Here is a 23,108-nt window from a genome sequence, read left to right as displayed (position 1 = left end):
AAGGTCACAGGAGATCCCAAGGGACCTCAGAAAACCGCAGAAAATCTCAAGATGAAAAGGTTTATATGTTTCCGCAGGAAAGTTTTGGTTCGACAAACAAGTTGCTATTGTTACGGATGGGAAGGATTTATTGAAAACAAACATCCATTGCGCAAAGAAAAAATAAATATAAGTGGAATAAAAACATAAATAGAGAAATGAATAATAAATTATGTAAATAAATAAGATAAAAAGAATAATTCTGATAACTTTTTGTTTATCCAAGAGTTCTGACACGTGCGGTGAGACCAGTTCCATAGGTTACACGAAATTCTCAAAAATAGTAAATGAATAAATAAAATAAGATAAATAAAATAAAAAATACAATAAATTAATCCCTTTCTGGAGCCTGGAACTTGTATAGAATCGGCTTCATAGTCATGGAATGGGGCTTCTGGCTTTAGTGTTCTTCCGGTGGTTTCAGAAGCTGATTAATTTTGTTTTGGGATTCGAAATACTTCCTTGACATGATCTTGCTGTGACCCTCAGCCGCGTACTTCGTCTGAAGAAGGAAAAAATTAGATAAAATAGAATCAATTATGTACGTAAATTTCTCACAATGAGCAATGTTGTTTGTATACCTGTAAATAGATTGGAAGGGTAGATGGAGAGGGATATTACGATGATGTTAATCAACTTTCTGCGACAAAATCTATGCATTAGGTCACCGTGGTATTGTTGTGGTAAATGATCTTTGGCACTATTGTATCAATCTTTTTTTCCCTTAATCTTGCCATCTCACAACTGAATACTAATTAGCTGATCAACTTGTAGCGCATAGCCGAACTCACCATTCCTGTTCACATGTATGTAGTAGAGAAAACCTTGGAAATAATGTAATCTTATCAGGGGCCTATAACAGCATGCCTCACACATGCTTAAGCAAACACGCACACAAACGTACCGTATACCCAGATCATACCTTAAAGATAAAAGATAAATACATTGTCATTAAACGTGCACACACACACACACACGCGCATATATATGTCTAAGGGAAGTGAAGAAATACAGGTTTCTGTTTAGATACTTAGAATGGCTTAGAAGGCGATATAGCCTATCCTGGAACAGTACATAGATTCAAATCTAAATATAGCTGGAAATCAAGGATATATTAAAAGTTGAAACCACACGTGAATATAAAGCATGAAATGATACACTGGAGAGTAGGAGACGGGACACCACGAGTGTTGCTCCTTTCCTGTATATTATAATTACGGAAACACAAACACACACAAAAAATACCATAACAAAACGATTGCACATTTAATTCCGTTTCCAATAACCAGCGATTCTATCCTAATAAACCACCAAAGAGGAACCACTGAGGAGGTAATGGGGAGATTTTAAGGAGGGTAGCCTGAGAATAGGGGTTAAGAGTGATTAGCATTGTTGATTAATTGGAGATTAATCTGCAATCATAATTGGAGACAATCAAATTAATACTTATTAAACTATTCGGTGTCCACTTCTGAACAAAACCCTTTTTCAATCTCCTCAATAATGTGCCAGCATCTGCCACTCCACTCCTGCAAACTTCTCTGTCTCAATAATACTTACGATACCATATCATATCAGACGTCTGTCAGTTATCAGCACCTCGTTCCCATTCCAAAGGATATTGTCTATGTCGCTGGATCTCGTCCGTCCGTCGTATTCCTTTTGTACCGTCCTCTGTCCGTTTCTTGTGCCCCGTCTATCTGTCGGAGAACCGCCCTACTTCTGATTCCGTCCAATTCCGTCAGAATCGCCCTCCGTCGGAATCATTGGGTCGTTTCACACGTACCGACTTTTCGCCGTTTGCCGTCGTGCCCTCAAATACCCATGGGTGTCTATGGACGCTCTCACACGTCACTACTTCGACCACATGTGAAAGTGTCCAGAGACATCCATGGTTATTTTAGCGCACGACGTAGTGTCATGGACGGCGCACGGCGAAAAGTCGATACGTGTGAAACAAGCTTTTGGCCTCTATTACGTTCCCAGCTGGCCAGCCTCAATTCTCCGTGTAGTCCTAAGCCGGCCTCTCTATTCACTTCTGCGTCCTCGGCCGGCCAGCCGGCCTCAATTAATTCATATGTGGTACCCGGACGGCTTCTATCTAATCCTATATGGTCCCCGGCCAACCGGCCTCTAATCCTATGCTTTCCCCGGCCTGCCGGTCTTTGCCTTCATTCTTCTGGATCCTCGGCCGGCCGGTCTCTAATTAATTCTTTGTGTTGATAGGTCGGCCTACCGGTCTCTCTATTCATTCGTATGGGTCCTTAGCCGGCCGGCCTCTCCTTTCATTCGTATGTGTCCTTAGCTTCCCGGCTTATATTCATGATCCCTTATGATAATTAGAAAAGCAGGCATATTTGAGCGAAATCGTCAGCTCGACCGATTTGGCCCAATCTTGCCCTAGAGGAAGAAAGCCGTGCACATAGTATTGTCAGGTACATGTGAGGAACCTGGGGCCGACCTTGTAAAAGATCCTAACCCTGATTTATAAAAGATCCTAACCCTAATGCCGGAGATTTTACCTAAATCCCTATGTCGGCGACCTTAGTGCTTATGTCTAGACATAACCTCGGCACTATGAACAGCTGATTTAGGTAAAATCTCCATTTTGAAGATTTATATCTAGACCTAGGGGTTATGATCTTTTATAGACTTTACCTAAATTAGCTGTCCATAATGCCGAGGTTATGCCTAGACATAAGCATTTAGGTCGCCGACATAGGGATTTAGGTAAAATCTCCGCCATTAGGATTAGGATCTTTTATAAATTAGGGTTAAGATCTTTTATAAATTCGGCCCCTGGATCCAAGGGCGTGCGCGTGGGGCCCAGCCAAAGTTGAGGCTCTGGTTGGATTTTTGCCTTTCCTCCTCTGTCACCTGCATCTTTGTCCTGAGTGTGTCTCCAAACTATATCCATAGGCCTCGTGGCCCTCGACCTGTGGGTGAAATAGTGGCCCAAACGGAGCCAGTGACCAAAATGACCCAAACACCTCATAGTAATTTTTGAGCGAAATAGTCATGTCGGCCAATTTGTCCTAACGTTGCCCCAGAGGAGACAGCCGTTGAAACCGCTAGTGTGAACAAGGCTTTAATGTCTGAATTCGTGTCCAATGCAGGACCTAATGTTCCAGATACAGGTTTTTGGATTTGTCAGTTAAACAACGAAAAGATAGTGCAAGGAGACTTAACCCAAATTATTAGTAGATTGTATAATGAGTCACCGAAATTAATGTTTGACGAATGTTTAAGTAATTGTGATCAAATCGTTTTGTACATCCTAATTACCAATAGGTCAAGGATGATGTAAGGCAATATAGCTTATGTTACTGGGTTTGTTGTTTTATTGATTTCTGTATGAAGCATGTAGAAATTTTAATTTTCAGAAATATTTTGTTGTGAGAGGAAAATGATGCGACTATATAAAAAGAACTGTGGAACCATTGTCATCATTACCACCATAACTATTACCATTATAACCATTACTATTACTATTACCACTATAAGTATCATTATAACCATTACTACTGCTATCATTATTATTACCATCATTATAGCTGTTATAATTACTATTACCATTATAATGAGTGGTAGTTGCGGTGGGATGCGTTGAGAAAATTACCGTGATGATTGAGAAAAATAGAGAAATAAGGAAAGATGAAGTGAAGGCAGTTGTTACCATTATTATTACTATTACCACTATAAGTATCATTATTACTATTACTACCGCTATCATTATTATTACCATTATTACAGCTGTTATAATTACTATTACCATTATAATGAGTGGTAGTTGCAGTGGGAAGCGCTGAGAAAATTACCGTGATGATTGAGAAAAATGGAGGAGAAATAAGGAAAGATTAAGTGAATGCAGTTGTTAAGATGAGGGCAGGTAAGGCAACTGGGTTGGATGAATGCCATGCAGAATGTCTGAAAAAAGGAGGTACAGTGATGGTGGACTGGCTGGTGAGGCTATTTAATGTTTGTTTAAGAGAAGGTAGAGTGCCGGAAGACTGGAGGAGTACCTGTATAGTTCCTCTTTACAAGGGAAAAGGGAACAAGTGTGAGTGTAGTAGTTTCAGAGGGATCAGTTTGTTAAGTGTAGTTGGGAAGGCTTATGGGAGGATCTTGATTGAGAGAATTAGGAGAGGAACAGAAGGAGTAATTGGTGAGGAACAGTATGGGTTTAGGACAGGTAGGGATTGTGTAGATCAGATTTTTGTGGTAAGACAGATATGTGAGAAAACTATAGGAAAAGGTAAGGATGTCTTTTGGGCTTTTATGGATCTGGAAAAGGCTCATGACAGGGTAGAGAGGAAGGCACTGTGGGACGTTTTGCAGATATATGGGATAGGAGGAAAGCTGTTAAGAGCAGTCAAGAGTTTTTACGAGAGTAGTAGAGCGTGTGTTAGGATTAGAAATGGAGAGAGTGAGTGGTTTGAGGTAAAGGTGGGACTTCGTCAGGGATGTGTTATGTCACCCTGGCTGTTCAATTTATACATGGATTGGGTGGTGCGAGAGGTAAATGCAAAGGTAGTAGGTCAGGGATTGGAGATGGTTAAAGAAAATGGAGAAAAGTGGGAGATAAACCAGTTGTTGTTTGTGGATGACACTGCGCTTGCAGCAGGAACAGAGGAATTGAAGAAGTTAGTGACAGAGTTTAGGAAAGTGTGCGAAGGAAGGAAGTTATTATTAATGTGGGTAAAAGTAAGGTGATGAGATGTACAAGGGGTGAAAGTGGCAGCAGACTGGAAGTGAGTATTAAGGGAGAGCGACTGGAGGAAGTGGATAGTTTTAGATACTTGGGTGCAAATGTGTTGAGAAAGGGAGGAATGGAGGTGGAGGTAGAACGCAGATTGAGAGAAGCGTTATAATTACTATTACTACTATCATTACTCGTACCGTTATCATTATTATTACCATTACCATCATTATTACCATTATCATTAAGATTACCGTTATCATTACTATTACCGTTATAATTACTATTACCACTATCATTATTGCGTTACCATTACTATCACCATTATCATTATCATTACTATTACCATAATCATTAATATTACCGTTATCACTATTACCGTTACCGTTACTATTATCATTCTTATTACCAGTACTATTACCGTTATCATTACTTTTACCACTATAATTATCATTACTATTACCATGATTACTATTTCCGTTACCATTACTATTACCATCATTACAATTACCATTACTATTATCGATACCATTACCACTATCATTACTATTATCGTTATTATTACTATTACCGTTGTCCTTATCACCATTACTACCTTTATCAATATACATTACCAATATCATTGCTATTACTATTGTCATTACTAGTACCGTTATAATTAGTATTACCGTTGTAATTACTATTACCAATATCATTACTATTACCGGTATCATTACTATCACTATCGTTATCATTTCTATTACCATTACTCTTATCATTACTATTACCATTATCAGTGTCGTTATCCGTACCATTACCACCACATATCATTACTATCACCATTATCACTATTATCTTTATCACTACTATTACCACGATCATCATCATAATGTTAATATCAATACTATTACCATCATTACCATTATCCTTATAAATACTATTATTGTGTTGCTAAGCCGGCCTCCCAATCTTCCATTCGTATAGTGTCTTTAGCCGGCCGGCCTCAGTGCACAAACTCTTGTGATGACTAGCCGGCCGGCCGGCCTCTCGTTTCATTCGCATGGGTCCTTAGAGGGAGTTAAAACTGTCTAACGGTTCGTCGAACGCGGTTCGACAGACACGTGTTTAAAATGGTGTGAACGGGATATTTGGTTGTCGAACAACCAAATACCCCGTTCACACGTGTGAACAACCCCCTCTTAGACGTTCGGCCTAGTCAGGAATTCTTTACCGAAATCGTCAGGTCGGCCGTTTTGGGCCCCAAACTTCCGCCAGACGGAGAGAAACGTGCACAGAGCACGGCGAGGGAGACGGGAAGAACCTGGTGCCTAAGAGCGATCAGACAAATTTGATTTTTCTTTCTTTTCCCATTTCCTTCTCTGGCGCCCATACCATTGGCCTGAGTGGTGTCCAAGTGCAATCCACGGGAGGCCTGGTGCCCCTCGACCTGTATGTGAGGTGGTGACCCAGTCGGGGTAAGTTACCAAAATATAAAAAAAAAAATAAAAAAAAAAAAAAAAATAAAAAAAAAAAAAAAAAAAAAAAAAAAAATCGTCAGGTCACCGATTTGGCCCAAACTTACGCCAGAGAGAGAGAGTCGTGCACAGACCATGGCAAGGTAGATGAGAGGAACCTGGGCCCAAGGGCGTGTGCGTGGTGATCAGCTAAATTTCAGCAGTTTTTTTGTTTATCACATTTACGCTGGCTGGCCGGGTTAGGGCGTCGTTATTTGCGGCGAAGGTCGAGGTGAGGGCGGTTCGAATCCTGCCACCAGCGAAGTTGAACCAAGGGCATGGTTCATTAAATTCCACGCTACAAAGCCCTCTGTGAGAGGCACCGTCCTAGCCCCCCGATAGGGGGGAGTGTGTGACGTTAAACCATATCATCATCATATCACATTTACGCCTCTTGCGCCTGTAGCTTTGGCCTGTGCAATCCATAGGAGGCCTGTTGGCCCGCGACCTGTGGGTGAGGTGGTGACCCAATCGGACCAAGTGACCAAAATGACCCCCTCAAAATTGAAAGTGGGGATAACCCACGGATTTGGCCAAAAACCGTCAGGTCATCGATTTGGCGTTCGTACTTTTGGCCTGAATGGTGGCCCCCGACCTGTAGGTGAGATGGTGGCCTAATCGGAGCAAGTGATCAAAATGACTCTAGAACGAAAAAAAAAAAAAATCCAAACGAACTCAGGAACCTGGAGCCAAGGGTGTGTGCGTGGGGCCCAGCCAAAGTTGAGGCTCTTGCTAGAGTTTTGCCTTTCCTCCTCTGGCGCCCGCACCTTTGGCCTGAGTCACCTCTAAGTAATATCCGCAGGAAGCCTAGTGGCCCTCGACCTGTGGTAGAGATAGTGGCCCAATAGGAGGCAGTGGCCACAAGTTCCCGAAAATCTCACAGGGAAATGGTCAGTTTGTTTGATTCGGCCTAAACTTGCCCCTGAGGGAGAGAGCCGTGCACAGAGCACTGTGAGGTAGATGTGAGGAACCTGGACCAAAGGGTGTATACGTGGAGCCCATCCAAATTTGAGGTGCTGGTAGGTTTTTTGCCTTTCCGCCTCTAGCACTCTCAACTTTGGCCTGAGTGGTCTGCAAGAGATATCCTCAGGGGGCTTCGTGGGTGAGATAGTGGCCCAATCGTAGCCAGTGGCCAAAATCACCCGAAAATCTCAAAGGGTCAGCCTTGGTTCCAGGCTCCTCACATGTTCTTCATTGTGCTCTGTCGTCTCTCACCCTCTGGGGCAGGATTGGGCCAAATCGGCTGACCTAACGATTTCGGGCGATTTTGGCCACCGGGTCCGATTGGGCCCCTATCTCACACACACAGGTCGAGGCCCACGAGGATTCCTGCTAATATCACTTGGAGACCACTCAGTCCACAGGTGCGGGCGGTAAGGACGGGAAGGCAAAAATCCACCCAGAACATCATTATTACCATTACTGTTATCATGATAACTACTGTTTTCATTAATATGATAATTATCCTTGGCCTTGTTTTTACAGGCTCTTGATGTAGGAACGATGTAAACTTAGAAAATCACCATACATAATGCACTCCACAACGATTATCTGTTTCCTCATGGAATGGTGATAAAATGACCCCATAACCACCGCAAAGGAAGAGAAGAAGTCAAGTGATTTCTATAAAACCGACATGTACCTTACAAGGGCTACTTGCCTTTTGTGAGGTAAACGTGGAGATTGATAGAAAGAAGACTTCATTCCTCATCCAAGGGAAAAAGAACAAGAACATGAAGAAAATGATGAAGGAAAAGAAGATGGAGAAGGAGGAGAACAAGAAAAACAAGATGAAGAAAAGGAAGAAGATAAAGAGGAGGAGGAGAAGAGTAAAAAGATGATGATGAAGGAGAAGGAGAAGAGGAAGAATATGAAAATGATGATGAAGAAAAGGAAGAAGATGATGATAAAGGACAATAAAAAGAAGAGGAAGATGATGATGGAGAAGAAGAAGGCGAAGGAAAAAAAAAGAAGAGGAAGGTGAAGAAGAAAGAGGAAGAAGAAAAAATAAGAGAAAGGAGAGGAGGGACAAAAGAGTGGAATTTTTTTCTGTCAATATAAAAGACACACACACACAAAAAAAAAAAAAAAAAAAAAAAAAAAAAAAAAAAAAGAAGAAGAAGAAGAAGAAGAAGAAAGTAATTCCTTTGAACACAGAGAGGAAGGACACCAGCTCGGAGGAACCTTCGTATTCTACCTCCTTCAGGAATGACTCACGCCCTTCCGTGGAAGCAGACCCACACAGGCGAGAAGAACATAATACCGAAGGTGAGCAACGGACGACTAGCACATAATCTCCGCAAGTGACTCATACAAGAACAAGGAGTCTCCACATCGAGATCAGCTCTCGGTGAAGGGAGCATAAGGTCGTATTTCCCGTCCACTGATGTGTTCAATTCATAATTTCGGTCCAACTACCTGTCTGGCGATTCAATGTTAGATCATGCGAGATTCAATGTTATTTTTTTTATTTATTTTTTCATAAACGATTCAATGAAGAAAGAATATATTCCACTGTGAAGTGAGCCCAACACACATAGACATACACACATATTCTATTTTTATATAAACAGGGGAGAGATGAGAAAAAACGAAGACAAAAAAGGTAAATAGAAAAAGTAAATCCACCTAGGAATGTAATGTTTCCCCCTAGGAAGACCAATTTCCCCTAGAAAAGTAATATTTCCCCTAGGAACATGAATTTCCCCCTAGAAATATGATATTCCCATTAGGAAGGGTATACTTCCCCCGAAGAAGGTAAATCTATTCCCTAGGAATGAAATATGGGAAGGGAATGATTCCTCTTAGGAAGGCAATAGTTTCCCTATGGGAAGGGAATGATTTTCCTAGGAGGGCAATATTTCCCCTATGAAAAGGGAATGATTCCCCCTAGAAAGGCAATAGTTCCCTTATGGGAAAGGAATGGTTTCCGCCCTAGGAAGGCAACTTCCCCTATGAGAAGGGAATTATTTCTCACTAGGAGGGCAATATTTCCCCTATGGGAAGGGAATGTTTTTTTCCCCCTAGGAAGGTAATATTTTTCCTATGGTAAGGGAATGCCCCCCCCCCCAGGAAGGCACTAGTTCCCCAATGGAAGGGGAATGATTTCCCCCTAGGAAGGCACTAGTTCCCCTATGGTAAGTGAATGGTTCTTCCCCATCGCAGCCCTAGGAAGGCAATAAAGGATACTTACAGTGAAGCAATTCGACTTGTGGCTTCCGGTCAGCCCTGTACAGTTCTTTCCGTGATACAAGTGGATCAGACCTGGGTCCAGGCTTCTGCATTGAAAATAGATAGATAAAATAAATAAATAAATAACAATTATTAAATAAGAGAACAAATAAATAGAATAATAAATTCATGAATTGATTAATTAAATGTGATAATTATTAGAAAAACAAGAATAAATGAATAAATAAAATGATAAAAACAATAAAAAATTCATAGATAAATAGATAAAATAATGAATAAATAAGTAATTAAATATATAGAATAAATGCAGGAATAGAGATGATAGTAGTAGTAGTAGTAGTAGTAGTAGTAGTAGTAGTAGTAGTAGTAGTAGTAGTAGTAGTAGTAGTAGTAGTAGTAGTAGTAGTAGCAGTAGTAGTAGTAGTTGTAATGATGGTAGTGGTGGTTGTAGTGATAATGGTAGTAGTAGTAGCAATAGTAGAAGTAGGATTAACAGTAATTGCAGAAGCAACTGTTACATAGTTTTCTATCTTTATGTACCGAGAGCTTTTCCCCCTTACAAGGGAGGTAGCCAAGATAGAAGCACGTAACTATTCCCACCCATTCTACTCCCACCACCCCCTCCCATCTCATCTCCTCATGGATGACGGGTCATCCCTGCATCTGCCAACTGCCCAGGGTCAATTGCAATGCAGCAAGGCCGCTTCACTTAATCGGCGCCCCCCCCCCCTCTCCCTCCCCTCATGCAGAAAAAGAGAAGACGGGGAGAAATCCCTTCGGGCTGCGTCAGAATATCATTTGCACATAAACACCCCCTACCACCCCATCTCGCATCCCTCCCTTCCTTGCATAACAGTATCATCCATACACAGTCATTTTCTACTCATCCCTATCTCCTGCCTTCTCCCTTCCTTACTCAACAGACATTCCCCATTTGCTCAGTAACTGGAAAGCCGATGCCACACAACAACCTGCATCGATCGCCGAGCTCAGCAAAAATATCTCTCCAGGAAGAAGAGAAATGGAGAAAAAAAATCCGCTCTTGTTTTCATTGTTTTCATGAAGAGGATGATTCCATTGCAACTTTTGGAGGAGGAGGAGGAGGAGGAGAAGAAGGATAAAGAGGAAAAGGAGGAAGCCTATGAAAATAATAATAAAAAACAAAATAAAAAATACACCAGACCAGAATATCATTACTTCTGGTGACCCACGTTATCGTCTACCCTGACCTCGCTTTGGTCAGTCCACCACCCCCACCTTATTGTTGTTGTGGAGTGTAGTTTACCAGCGCTTCTAGCCTTGTGAACAAAATCACCGGCAGCTTGTGAACGTCCTCCAGCTCCACCACCCTGACCCGAAAGCGGCGGTCAACTTTACGAAGGTTATCAATGTGGCAACTGTTCGAATCCCGTTATGGGAGTAGGGAGGGAGGGAAGAGGCGGTTTCTCATTTTGCTAAATTACGTTCGGGTAATTTCGCCAAATGGATTGGCTAGTTTCGTTAAATGACGTTTGGTCAATTCGCCAAATGATGTTTGATCAAATCGACATATGACATTTGGTCAGTTTCGCCAAATTACGTTTGGCAAATTTCCCCAATCACGTTTGGCTAATTTCGCCATATGAAGTTTGGCCAAGTTCACCAAATGACATAAATTTCGCCAAATGACGTTTGGCCAGTTTCGTCAAATAACGTTTGACCAATTTCGTTATACAGAGTATATCCTTCAATTTAGTTAAATTTGAGATTTTGGCGAAATGGGAAGTTGGGCCGAACAATTTGGCGAAATTGGGGTGGTTCAGGAGTACTTTGTTGATTTTGATTAATTTATTTCTGTATATAAATCTTTCTTTTTTCTTGGTCATATATACTGAAATTAAATAAACTCGCATTCGACGTACACAGACCTGATAATACTTCGCTCTGAGGTGTTTTGTTTACAAAAACGGAACTAGAATAGCTGTGATATCAAACATACCTTCATTTCAATGTTGACCGCTGGCAGAGATAAGTTGGTCAATCTGATAACCTTTATCTCTGATATTTCTGTAGGATTTGTTGTCATTTTCTTTCGCTGCATCAGTAATTTTCAGTTCTAAATGTCTTTTTTTTTTCAAATACTCCTATGTTATTACGTGACTTTGAAAATCATTAGTAGATTCCGAATATTTGAATTTCTTATAAGCCCTTCTCTTTTTTTATTTCTTTCCCTCTATCAAACCCTTTTGGACGAGATTTGTTCTGAGATCGCCTGTTGTTAAATGGAATGTAATTATGAATACTTTCCGTGTGTTTCGAAATATTTCCGTCATCTCGTGTACTGTCTTTTTCACCTAATTTTGGCTTCCAGTTAAAAGCTGAAGCTCTTGTTGTACGCCGGTGAAAGGAGCTTTTCTGAGTTTAAGTATTACAGATATGCACCTGTCTACTCAGGAGAGGAAAGGAGGTGATGGAGAGGGAAGAGAGGAAGATCGAGAGCCTGGAGGAGGGAGAGGAGAAGGAGGCAATGAAGGGGAAAGAGAGGAGGTGTAGAGAGGAAGATCGAGGGCCTGAAGGAAGAGGAGGTGAAGCTGAAGAGAGTATGAGGACGGGTGTTGAGAAGGAGGCGGAGGAAGAAGAGGATATAAAGGAGGAAGAGAGGAGGTGTAGGGAAGAAGATCGAGGGCCTGGAGGAAGAGGAGGTGAAGCTGAAGAGGGAGGAGGAAGGGTATTGGGGAGGAGGAGGAGGAAGAGGAGGATATGAAGGAGGAAGAGAGGAGGTGTAGGGAGGAAGATCGAGGACCTGGAGGAAGAGGAGGAGAAGCTGAAGAGGGTATGAGGACGGGTGTTGAGAAGGAGGAGGAGGAGAAAGAGGAGGATATGAAGGAGGAAGAGGAGGTGTAGGGAGGAAGATCGAGGCCCTGGAGGAAGAGGAGGTGAAGCTGAAAAGGGTATGAGGATGGGTGTTGAGGAGGAGGAGGAGGAGAAAGAGGAGGATATGAAGGAGGAAGAGGAGGTGTAGGAAGGAAGATCGAGGCCCTGGAGGAAGAGGAGGTGAAGCTGAAAAGGGAGGAGGAAGGGTGTTGGGGAAGAGGGGGGAGAAGGTATAGAATGTAAGGGAGAGTAGAACAGAAGCTAGAGGCATTATCACACTGGACTAATTTTCCTCCGACTGTTGGAGCAAACTTGCGTCCCGCAGCTTTCGGGAAGGAATTTGATGTGCTGGAGGATTTTTTTTTTCTCCGGTATATCAAAAGACATTCTTTGTAATATTGTTGATAAAACAAAATAGTTTGTCATAGTGATTTTACGACAGAAAAAGTTCTGGAGATGGGCGTTGTCACCGATGAATTGGAGGTTGGAGGAAAATACAAAAACAAAAAAACAAACAGGGAACTCTGAAGGTTGGGGTGGGTAGTTGGTTGAAAAAGGAAGAAATGGACGGGAGAGTTTATAAGCACCTAACGTGGCTCACCATCGGCGCCAGGGGAAGGACAGGGTGGAGGAAGAGGTGGAGGTGGAGGGAGAGCTGCTGGCGCCGTTGCTACCCTGAGGCTGTAGCAGCAGCAGCAGCAGCAGCACCCAAGGCCAAGAGATATAAGTCCTGACCTTGGCATCAGGAGGATGAAGAGGAGGCGGAGGTGGAGGAGGAGGAGGAGGTGGAGGAGGAGGAGGAGGAGGAGGGTGAAGAAGAGGCGGAGGTGGAAGAATAGGAGGAAGATGAGGAGTATGAGAACGAGGAAGAGCAGGAGGGTGAAGAAGTGGAGGAGGATGTTGAAGAGAGTCCGAGAAGGAGGACGAAGAAAAGAGAAGAGCCAGGAGGAAGACTAAAAAGGCGAGCTGGAGAAGGAGATGGAAGAGAAGAAGGCGGAGGAGGAGAGGAATGAGACGTAAGTATCCCTGAAAAGAGCCAGGGCCACAACCTTGGTGCTGACGAAGAGAGGAAGTCTTTCCCCGGCAGGAACTTATCAGAACCTCCTGAGGGTGATGAGGCCGAAAGCGTTGCGAGGCGGGCTGCCGGGCAGCAACTCCTGAAGGTCTGACTTAACACAAGATTTGAGGTTGCAGTGTTCCCCGTTATACTCGAGAGAGAGAGAGTGAGAATACATGCTCATACATGGCCACATCTATCAAGCAACCTTACTGTACATATTCAGACACTAGTACACACATATTCATATACAGATATATGCAAACATCCACACACATACAAATGCAATACGTACATGTATTTACGTACATGCATGTGCACACATATATACGATTAATAACATATCTTGACATACATCCTAATAGTAATAGGGCAGTAAGTTAACTATGACACCTGGCTAAGATTATCTAAATCAGTGATCTTCTGTGACGTCACTCATGTGATGTGACATTTGTGACGTCACTCACTGTGTAATGTCACATGACGTCAAACATTGTGTGGTGTGACATGTGACGGCACTTATTATGTAACGTCATATCGTGTGATGTGACATGTGACGTCACTTATGTGTCATACATGTCATTCATGTGATGCAATATCTGTGACGTCACACTCATCATGTTATCCTTTAGTTTCTGTCAGCCGTCACACGATGCTATTCCGTAAGTGAGGGTGGACGGGGAGCTGTAAGGCCCTGTTCACACTAGTGATTTGAACCGCGCGGAAACCGCGAGGGTACCACATAGGCAAGGAAAGACTGCGCTGTGTGTGAACGCCTCCATTGACTTAACATTGTTATTGAACCGCCCAAGTTCAAACCGTTAGTGTGAACAGGGCCTAAGCCTCATAACAAAGAACATACCTAACACGAGGAAAATTTTTGTAAATGCTCTGGCTGCCTCCAGGTGATTCTATTCATCTAGATTGTATTCCAAGTAAATTGATAAAACTAGACTAGCCTAAATTGAGCCAATAATGTTAGGTTCAGTTCGTAGTGACGTCAGATCGTAAGCTGATCACGTCAGGTCGTAAATTAGTGACGTCAGATCGTAAGTTCATGACGTCAGGTAGCAGACCGGTGACCTCGGGTCGCCAGCTGGTAACCTCAGGTCACACAGGTGCCATTAGGTCACGTGCCACAACAAAGGTCACAGGCCGCACATAAACGACACCTGATCTGACCTGGATAACGACTGGTCGTTAGGGTCGAATGACAAATCGTCAAGGGTTTTAAAATAGACACAATGACCTTAATCCTCAATAAGCTCAGGAATAAATTGGATTTGAGGAGAAGTAAGGAGCGGGGGAGGAGGGGGAGGAAGGGAGGAGAAGGGGAGGGAGGATTTGGAGGATAGTGAAGGGGAAATATATTTTTGTTAGCTATAACCATCGCTTCTATCCTTGGATATTATATCCAACAGAAGAAGGATAGGTGAAATTGAAAATTGTCAATATATTCATTTATCGTGGGGAATGGAAGGGAAGGGAAGGGAAGGGGGAGAGGGGAACCTAAGGGAGGAGGGGAGGTAAAGGGAGGGGAATGGGTAGAGTAGGGGGGGATAGGGAGGAATAAAAGGGGAGGAAAGGGTGGGGAGAAGGGGGATTTTTTTTTGGGGGGGGGGGCTCTCACCCGTTCAGACCTCAATTTTTGCGAGGATCCGGGTGCATATCATTTATATAGGAAGAGTGAAGGGGGCATGAGTGATCCGAATGAAAGGTCAGAGGAAGTTCATTTCCTATACCTAACCACCTCGCTTTGCGAATATAACAGGTAATTGAAGAAAAATAAATCAACAAAAAAGTGCAATAGTGAGCATACAAGCTGGGCCATCACTTAAGGTTGGATTTCCTGTACTTGTCTATACAGAATTCGACCTAAGGGTCTCTAGGTTGTGCAAGCTAGAGACTCCATCACCGCAACTTTGAGAGTTCCCTAACACAACAGGAAATGTGATGCGCAACACAGCAGCCAATTTGCTGCCAATTTGCTCGCCCTTCCTCTAATAGGTCCGGTGCCAATTACGATGACAGCAGGCATGTCAGACTGACACACTTTGATGACACAAAAGGGCATTTTATGACACATCATAGGAAGTGAGGTGACACGAAATGTCGGATAAAATGTACAGGTGACACAAAATGGCTGTATGACACAGTGGATGGTGGGGTGACACAAAGGAGTACTCTATGACACACCATGGGAGGTGAGGTGACACGAAATGTCGGACGAGTGGTACAGGCGACACAAAACGGCTGTGTGACATAGGATGTGACACAATGGATGGTGCTGTGACACGGAATCTATGTGGCACAGAAGAGGTTAATATGTCACGGAAGAGGTCTATGTGACACGAAAGACGACACAAGAGATGGCTTATGTGATGCATGAAGAATGGGCATATGACACAAGGTTGTCTTAGAGGCGTGTCAGGTTGGTCACATATGACACAAAGGTGGAGAGGGTAGGGGTGGTTGGGGGTGAAGACAGATAAAAATCAACATTCTGACACAGCACCAAAGAAATGACACAAACGATGAAAATCATGTGACACGGATGCCAAATGACATAGAACAGTGTGTCTATATGACATGAAGGCAGTCGTCTGACACAGAAGATGCGTGTCATTCCAAGATCATGTGTCATGTGTCATAATCCGTTGAAGACCAGTGGATCTAATTTCTGTGTCAGTGACGTCACGAAGCACCTCTATGTATCATGCACACACACATGTACACAAACACACACACACGCACGTATCCACCCACACCAACGCTTTCGCACCTACATGCATACATAAATACACATAGGAATATACGTACACGCCTACATAGAGACTACACACGCACGCACTTATATATATGTCTACATACATGGCACATGCACACATATGTATATATTTTTACAAACACATACATAAGTGCACATATGTGTACATACCTAGAGTAATGCGCATACATATATTTTACATATATGGTGTGTCGTTGACACAAAAAATCCTATTTGCTGTCAGGGCCTGAGGAGAGAAAGAAAGGTGTCGGGGGGGGGGTCATAATTGCACGGAAGCGGGAGGGGGTTGCAATTTCACGGTGAAGTTAGGGGGATGGACGGTTCTGATTTCACGGGGATGGATAAAAAGCATGTGTAGCACGCAAGGAAATTGCAGACGAAGATGACATAAACTGTATCCCTACACGTGCAAATAGCTTCATTACAGCTGCAGTCTCAATACAGCTGCAGATTCTCACTACAGCTCTACAGGGACTTACTACAACTGCGAAGTTTCACTATAGCTCCACAAGGCCCCACTACAGCTGCAAAGATTCTTCATTCATGGGATCACTCATTGCTGAGTATGATTCTCTACACGAACTAACATCACAAAGTGAGATTATGACTGGTGTGTGCGCAGGTGGCTGATGAGGCCAATATGTGACCTACACACACGGGGGCAGTGAGGGCAGATATGGTGATGAGTATAGGGTTGGTTCGTTGTTGTCCGCTGTTCTGAGCGTTCTTTACGGCGTGTTGTCTTCTCTTCCAGTTTTGCCGTTCTCCTGGCTTCTAGACGCTGAACTCCATTGGCGATTGTAGTTCTCCATTTGGGGCGATCACGGCTAGCTTCTTCCCAGGAGTCAGTGTTGATGTTACAGTGGTCCAGGTAGCGTTTGATAACATCTTTGTACCTTTTCCTCTGGCCTCCACGAGATCGTTTGCCGTGGGTCATTTGAGCGTAGAGAACTTGTTTAGGGAGACGATCGTCCGGCATCCTGTGGACATGGCCAGCCCAATGAAGCATATAGTGGGTTATCGCGACTTCTATGCTTTGGGAGTGGGACTCTTTCAGGACGCTGGTGTTGGTGCGCCTGTCATGCCAAGAGACTCCAAGTAGTCTACGTAGGCATCTCTGGTGAAATTTCTCCAGAGCCTTGATGTGACGTGCATATGGTACCCACGTTTCTGCGCCATACAGGAGGGTTGGGATCACGACGGCTTTGTAGACAGCGATCTTAGTTGTCTTACGAATGTTGTGATCATCGAACACTCTTTGCCTAAGTCGCCCAAAAGCTACACTAGCACTGGAGATACGGTGTTGCACTTCAGCGTCAATGTTTGCCGTTTGTGACAGGAAGCTGCCAAGGTAAGAGAAACAATCAACATTCTCTAGAAGTACACCGTTTGCAGTGATGGAGGGTGGTGAGGGAGTAGTATTAGGTGGAGGCTGGTAGAGGACTTTGGTCTTGCTCGCATTCAGCTTCAGACCGAGTCTATTGTAGGCCCTTGTGAAGGCATTCACTATAATTTGGAGATCTTCTGCGTACTGTAGTTCTACAACGGAGGTGGTGGTGGTTTTCGTGGTTGCTTTCAGGCGGTTGATGTTGAATAGTTTGCCATCGGTACGGTACGTCAGTTGCACACCTAAAGGTAAGTCGTCCTCAATAATGTGGAGGATAGCAGCCAGAAAAAGAGAGAAGAGAGTAGGTGCAATGACACATCCCTGCTTCACTCCAGTACGGACTTCTATAGGGTCCGTCATATCACCATTGCAAAGGATGGTGGCTTGCATATTATCGTGAAAAAGTCTCACTATGTTAATGTATTTGCCAGGGCATCCAAAATGGGACAGGATCTTCCAGAGAGCGCTGCGATTGACGGAGTCGAAAGCCTTCGTTAGATCAAAAAACGTCATGCAGAGTGGCTGATACTGTTCACGAGCCTTCTCTTGCAACTTCCGGGCTGTGAAGATCATGTCGACAGTGCCTCTATTTGATCTGAAGCCACAGTGTGACTCAGGTAGAACCGCTTCAGCAATAGGAGTAAGGCGATTCAGTAAGATCCTGGTAAAGATTTTACCAATAACAGCGAGAAGTGAGATACCGCAGTCTGATCTAACGCCTTTCTTGAAGGTAGTGACGATAGTGGCATCTCTCCATTCATTAGGTAGTTGTTCTTCCGTCCAGATGGTGGTGAATAATTGGAGAACTCGATTTGCCATTGAGGTACCACCACATTTATATATTTCAGCTGGAATGCCGTCAGGACCGGCAGATTTGTGGTACTTCAACTGTTTGATGGATTTCACAAAGATTCTTACTACACCTGCAAAGGGCTTCCACCTGCACAAGTCTTTCCCAACTGTGCAAAATTCTTACACCTGTTGAAATCTTTCACGCCTGTCCATGTCCCTCTCACGCCTGTCCAAGTCTCTCTCTCTCACACCTGCCCAGGTCTCTCACACCTTTCAAAGTCTCTCACACCTGTAAGGTCTTTTACAACTGCCCGGGTCTCTCTCACACCTGTCCGGATCTCTCACACCTGTAGGGTCTTAAACAGCCCAGGTCTCTCTCACACCTGTCAAAGTCTCTCACACCTTTCCGGATCTCTCACACCTGTAGGGTCTTTTACAACTGCCCGGGTCTCTCTCACACCTTTCCGGATCTCTCACACCTGTAGGGTCTTAAACATCTGCCCAGGTCTCTCTCACACCTGTCAAAGTCTCTCACATCTTTCCGGATCTCTCACACCTGTAGGGTCTTTCACACCTGTCCAGGTCTCTCTAACACCTGTAAGGTCTTATATACTTCTTTCACATAGAGCTGACAACCGGCGACTGCTCTTCTCCTCCTAGCCAGTGACACAGAGACAACCCCCACACTCACACAATACGGACAACAGTCCAATTTTTTTTTTTTTTTTTTTTTTTTTTTTTTTTTTTTTTTTTTTTTTTTTTTTTTTTTTTTTTTTTTTTTAGAAAGATCAATGGATGAGCCAGAAGACTTACTTTTTTATGTACACATTTAGAGAACAGTTACAGATTAAAATGGGGACGAAAAAAAGTTCCATCGCCATCTTAAGTCTAGATATAAATGTATGTGTATGTGTATGTGTATTAACACAAGTGTAATGTATAGGGACCAAGGACGGCAACATGCAAGTGGTGAACGTTAGAGAGAATCCTCTCCCAGCCACCCATCTTCAGAACTCATCAAAAGTGCAACCCCGAGTGGCTGGCACTCGGTCTCTGGACTATACCCACGATCTCTGTCATCTCAGACTGTATTTTCTGCATTTATTTTCACATAAGAACTGACAACTGCCCACATCCTGCTACTATAAGTCAGTGAAACAAATTTCATATTAACACAACACAAACTACAGTCCAAAGTTTCCTCCCTTGAAGATCTATATAGGACACCAGGATCGTTGCCAGCCACTGTGGGGCTGCTGGTTTCTAGTCAGTAACACTATCAATAATGGTCGTTATCATGTAATATACAGAATGTGTGTGTGCGTGTGATCTTAACTTTGGGAAAGTGATGGACTTGTTCCAAAAAATTTCGTGTTATATCAAGACATTTTCTGGGAATATATGAAGGTACGAAAATGTTCGTACTAATCATCTTCCCAATGGATTTGAGAGTATTCTATTTTCACGTTTTGGTGTCAAGGTTTTTGTATATATATGTATACATGTATGTATGTATGTCTGTATGTATATATTTAAGAATCTTTCCTCTCACCTGATAATTTTGAGTTTTCTTTCATTTGCAAACTTTTTCACATAATTCACATCTTCACCGCCCCACATTTCTAAAGACTTGTCGAATCCGTGAACCTCCAAGTCCTCCTTGTAGCCGCACACCATACCTAAAGAGGAGGTCATAAGAGAGAAAAATATTTAGACTATCGAGTTTAACTTGCACCTTTATGCGCGCCTCGGTAAGACCGCGCTGCTGCCACATCATTCCATCACTCTCTTCAGAACAACTCGCTATCTTTCTCAACTCGCATGAGTCACTTTGCCAAGTGAAATGGAAAGTTTACAGATGCGTTGTCTTTCCCTCAAATCCCAAACCATTCCTAACACCATGCAGTCTTACTATGAACATATATATTATATATTACACACACACACACACACACACACACATATATATATATATATATATATGTGTGTGTGCGTGTGTGTGTGTGTGTGTGTGTGTGTGTGTGTGTGTGTGTGTGTGTGTGTGTGTGTGTGTGTGTGTGTGTGTGTGTGTGTGTGTGTGTGTGTGTGTGTGTGTGTGTGTGTGTGTGTGTGTGTGTGTGTGTGTGTGTGTGTGTGTGTGTGTGTGTGTGTGTGTGTGTGTGTGTGTGTGTGTGTTATGGGCAAAGTCTTTCTCGTAAACAATTAAGTGCTAAAGCACAAATGGCGTCAATGATTTTAAGAGAACATTTCTCTAACTCTCTGTATTTCCTTTTTTCTTCATAATTCAAACTTTATAAGAAATAGTGAAAGGCTTCAGAATGTTGATCCATTTTACCGACAGCTGTTTCAACCATTACAAATGGTCATCTTCAGGGTAATACACTACATAAAGACAAACAAGGGTATATAAGGCCGAGTAAAAACGGCAGGGAGAGGTAACTTGTAATGTGGGAATCTGTCTTCTCTATTAAGACGGAAAGGGCAACTGGGACAACCTCCTGATGTGGGATTCTGTCCTGGCAGTCTAGACATAATCCCCGTGTGGGTTTATGTCCCGTGGTGGTCTGTACTGGAGGGGAGGACATAATCAGATGATATCTGTACATTTAAAATTGAATCAATAATAGTAAATAGACTCAGAGAACACATCGAGAGACATAATCTAATTCGTGACACACAGCATGGTTTCTCCAAGGGTAAGTCGTGTGTGACTAATCTTCTATCCTTTTACACTAAAGTACATAAGGTGTCAGATAACAATGATAATTACGATGTGATTTACCTTGACTTTAGCAAAGCATTCGACAAGGTGCCACACCAGAGACTACTAAATAAAATCAAAGCCCATGGCATAGGAGGAAAAGTGTTAGAATGGATTAGAGCTTGGATCAGTAACAGAAAACAGCGGGTCACCATAAATGGAGTAAAATCTAGGTGGAGCAACGGCAGACTTCCTGTTACTGAACTAAAGTGCAGTTTGAACTTTTCTCTCACTTCAAATACTTCCAGATGCCACTACCTCAGCATTTCGCGTGATTGTATAGTTCAAAATGTAGTAGTTCAATTCAGCAACAGGAAGTCTGCCTTTGCTCTGTGCTACGTCGCCTGTATCTCAGTTTGCGCTTAGGCTGTCACCTAACATGTCGTCCAGCTCTCGGACCGGGAAGGATATTTTTGTTGTGGCCTCGTTATGGACCAAAATGTCTCCTATTGGCATTCAGCTTTGTGATTCGAACTCACTGTACCGTGAGCAGTTACCATAAGATCGTATTCACCTCTAACAAGCGTGCTGCTCGAAGACCTGTAGCAAGTATAAAAATCAACAGCTGGTTCAAAAAAGAAATAGGCGAGAACTGGTTTACTAACAGAGTGATTAACGAATGTAATAGACTTCGTAACCATGAAGTAGTGAGCGCTCAAAGAACGGGTTGCTTTAAGAGAAGATGAAATAACTTTATGGATAGAGATAACGGGTGGTAAGGGGCACGGAACTGCCTAGTGTAGGCATTATGGTCTCCTGTAGTCTCCTCCATTCTTATGTTCTTAATGTTCTTTACGTCTGCGGCCACATTCTAACACCTTTGATCTTAGGCCAATTGTTCACATGCAATTTGCATGTAACGGACGAGTATTCCCCGTCTCTCCCTCCTTCCACATCAATATACAAGTTTAATCCCATGTTTCCTCGTGCAGGGATCTGGTGGGGAATATGACGACCGTTGCCGACAATTGAGGGGATGCGGGTATGTGTGTGTGTGTGTGTGTGTGTGTGTGTGTGTGTGTGTGTGTGTGTGTGTGTGTGTGTGTGTGTGTGTGTGTGTGTGTGTGTGTGTGTGTGTGTGTGTGCGTGTGTGTGTGTGTGAGTGTGTGTGTGTGTGAGTGTGTGTGTGTGTGTGTGTGTGTGTGTGTGTGTGTGTGCGTGCGTGTGTGTGTGCGTGCGTGTGTGTGTGTGTGTGTGTGTGTGTGTGTGTGTGTGTGTGTGTGTGTGTGTGTGTGTGTGTGTGTGCGTGCGTGCGTGTGTGTGTGTGTGTGTGTATATATGTGTGTGTGTGTGTGTGTGTGTGTGTGTGTGTGTGTGTGTGTGTGTGTGTGTGTGTGTGTGTGTGTGTGTGTGTGTGTGTGTGTGTGTGTGTGTGTGTGTGTGTGTGTGTGTGTGTGTGTGCGTGCGCGCGAGCTCCATTCCTGTGTGGGACCCGCATTTGTCCCAAGTTCTTACGTACTTGTTATCATATCCTTCAGACAAATTTCAGACTTGAATGAAGACTTCAGTTCATATATATATATACATATATACATATATATATATATATATATATATATATAAATTATATATATACATATATATAGATACATATATATACATATATATGTATATATATATATATATATATATATATATATATATATATATATATATATATACATATATACATTAAACCAGCTCACGTTATAATTCATGTAAACCTAGTCCTTTCTATTCGAAACTCTAATATTCGAAGACGCCTTTCGCAATGCCCCCTGACCATAAGAAAATGCTCCTGCTAATTTCCAAAAATATTTTCTAAATTTCTGAACTTCCGATTTTTGGAACCTTCCGAATTCCAGAAACTCGCAATAGAGAGAACCATCTCTATGACGACACACAACAATCAAGTCTCCCCCACCCCCCACCGCCTTAACAGCCTTTGTCCATCCTTATTGAACTTTGTTCCAGAATCAAAAGTCAACAGGCAATGCCGTATTCCAAATCAGGAGATGATCAGTGTGGAGTGTCCTTAAGGTCTATTACTTCGGTACAATTGATGCTA

At 42.9% G+C, this 23,108-nt stretch overlaps 1 protein-coding gene across 1 annotated transcript in view; it reads right to left on the bottom strand.

Annotated features, from left to right (window-relative positions):
- Positions 1-412: 412 nt before the first annotated feature.
- Positions 413-23,108, bottom strand: part of LOC143033724 (chondroitin sulfate N-acetylgalactosaminyltransferase 1-like) — a 69,044-nt gene continuing 46,348 nt past the window's right edge. The window contains exons 7-9 of the mRNA XM_076199207.1: positions 19,853-19,979; positions 9,425-9,509; positions 413-541 (exon numbers count right to left, since the gene is read on the bottom strand). Of these exons, the coding sequence (XP_076055322.1) occupies positions 440-541; positions 9,425-9,509; positions 19,853-19,979 (314 nt within the window). The 3' untranslated portion in view covers positions 413-439. The remainder of the gene's footprint in view (positions 542-9,424; positions 9,510-19,852; positions 19,980-23,108) is intronic.

The sequence above is a fragment of the Oratosquilla oratoria genome, chromosome 16 (assembly GCF_046742065.1).
Source record: "Oratosquilla oratoria isolate Oo_2021 chromosome 16, ASM4674206v1, whole genome shotgun sequence".
In the NCBI taxonomy this organism is placed as follows: Eukaryota; Metazoa; Arthropoda; class Malacostraca; order Stomatopoda; family Squillidae; genus Oratosquilla; species Oratosquilla oratoria.
Note: the sequence above shows the minus strand (reverse complement) of the source record. Positions and strands in the feature narration are given on the sequence as shown.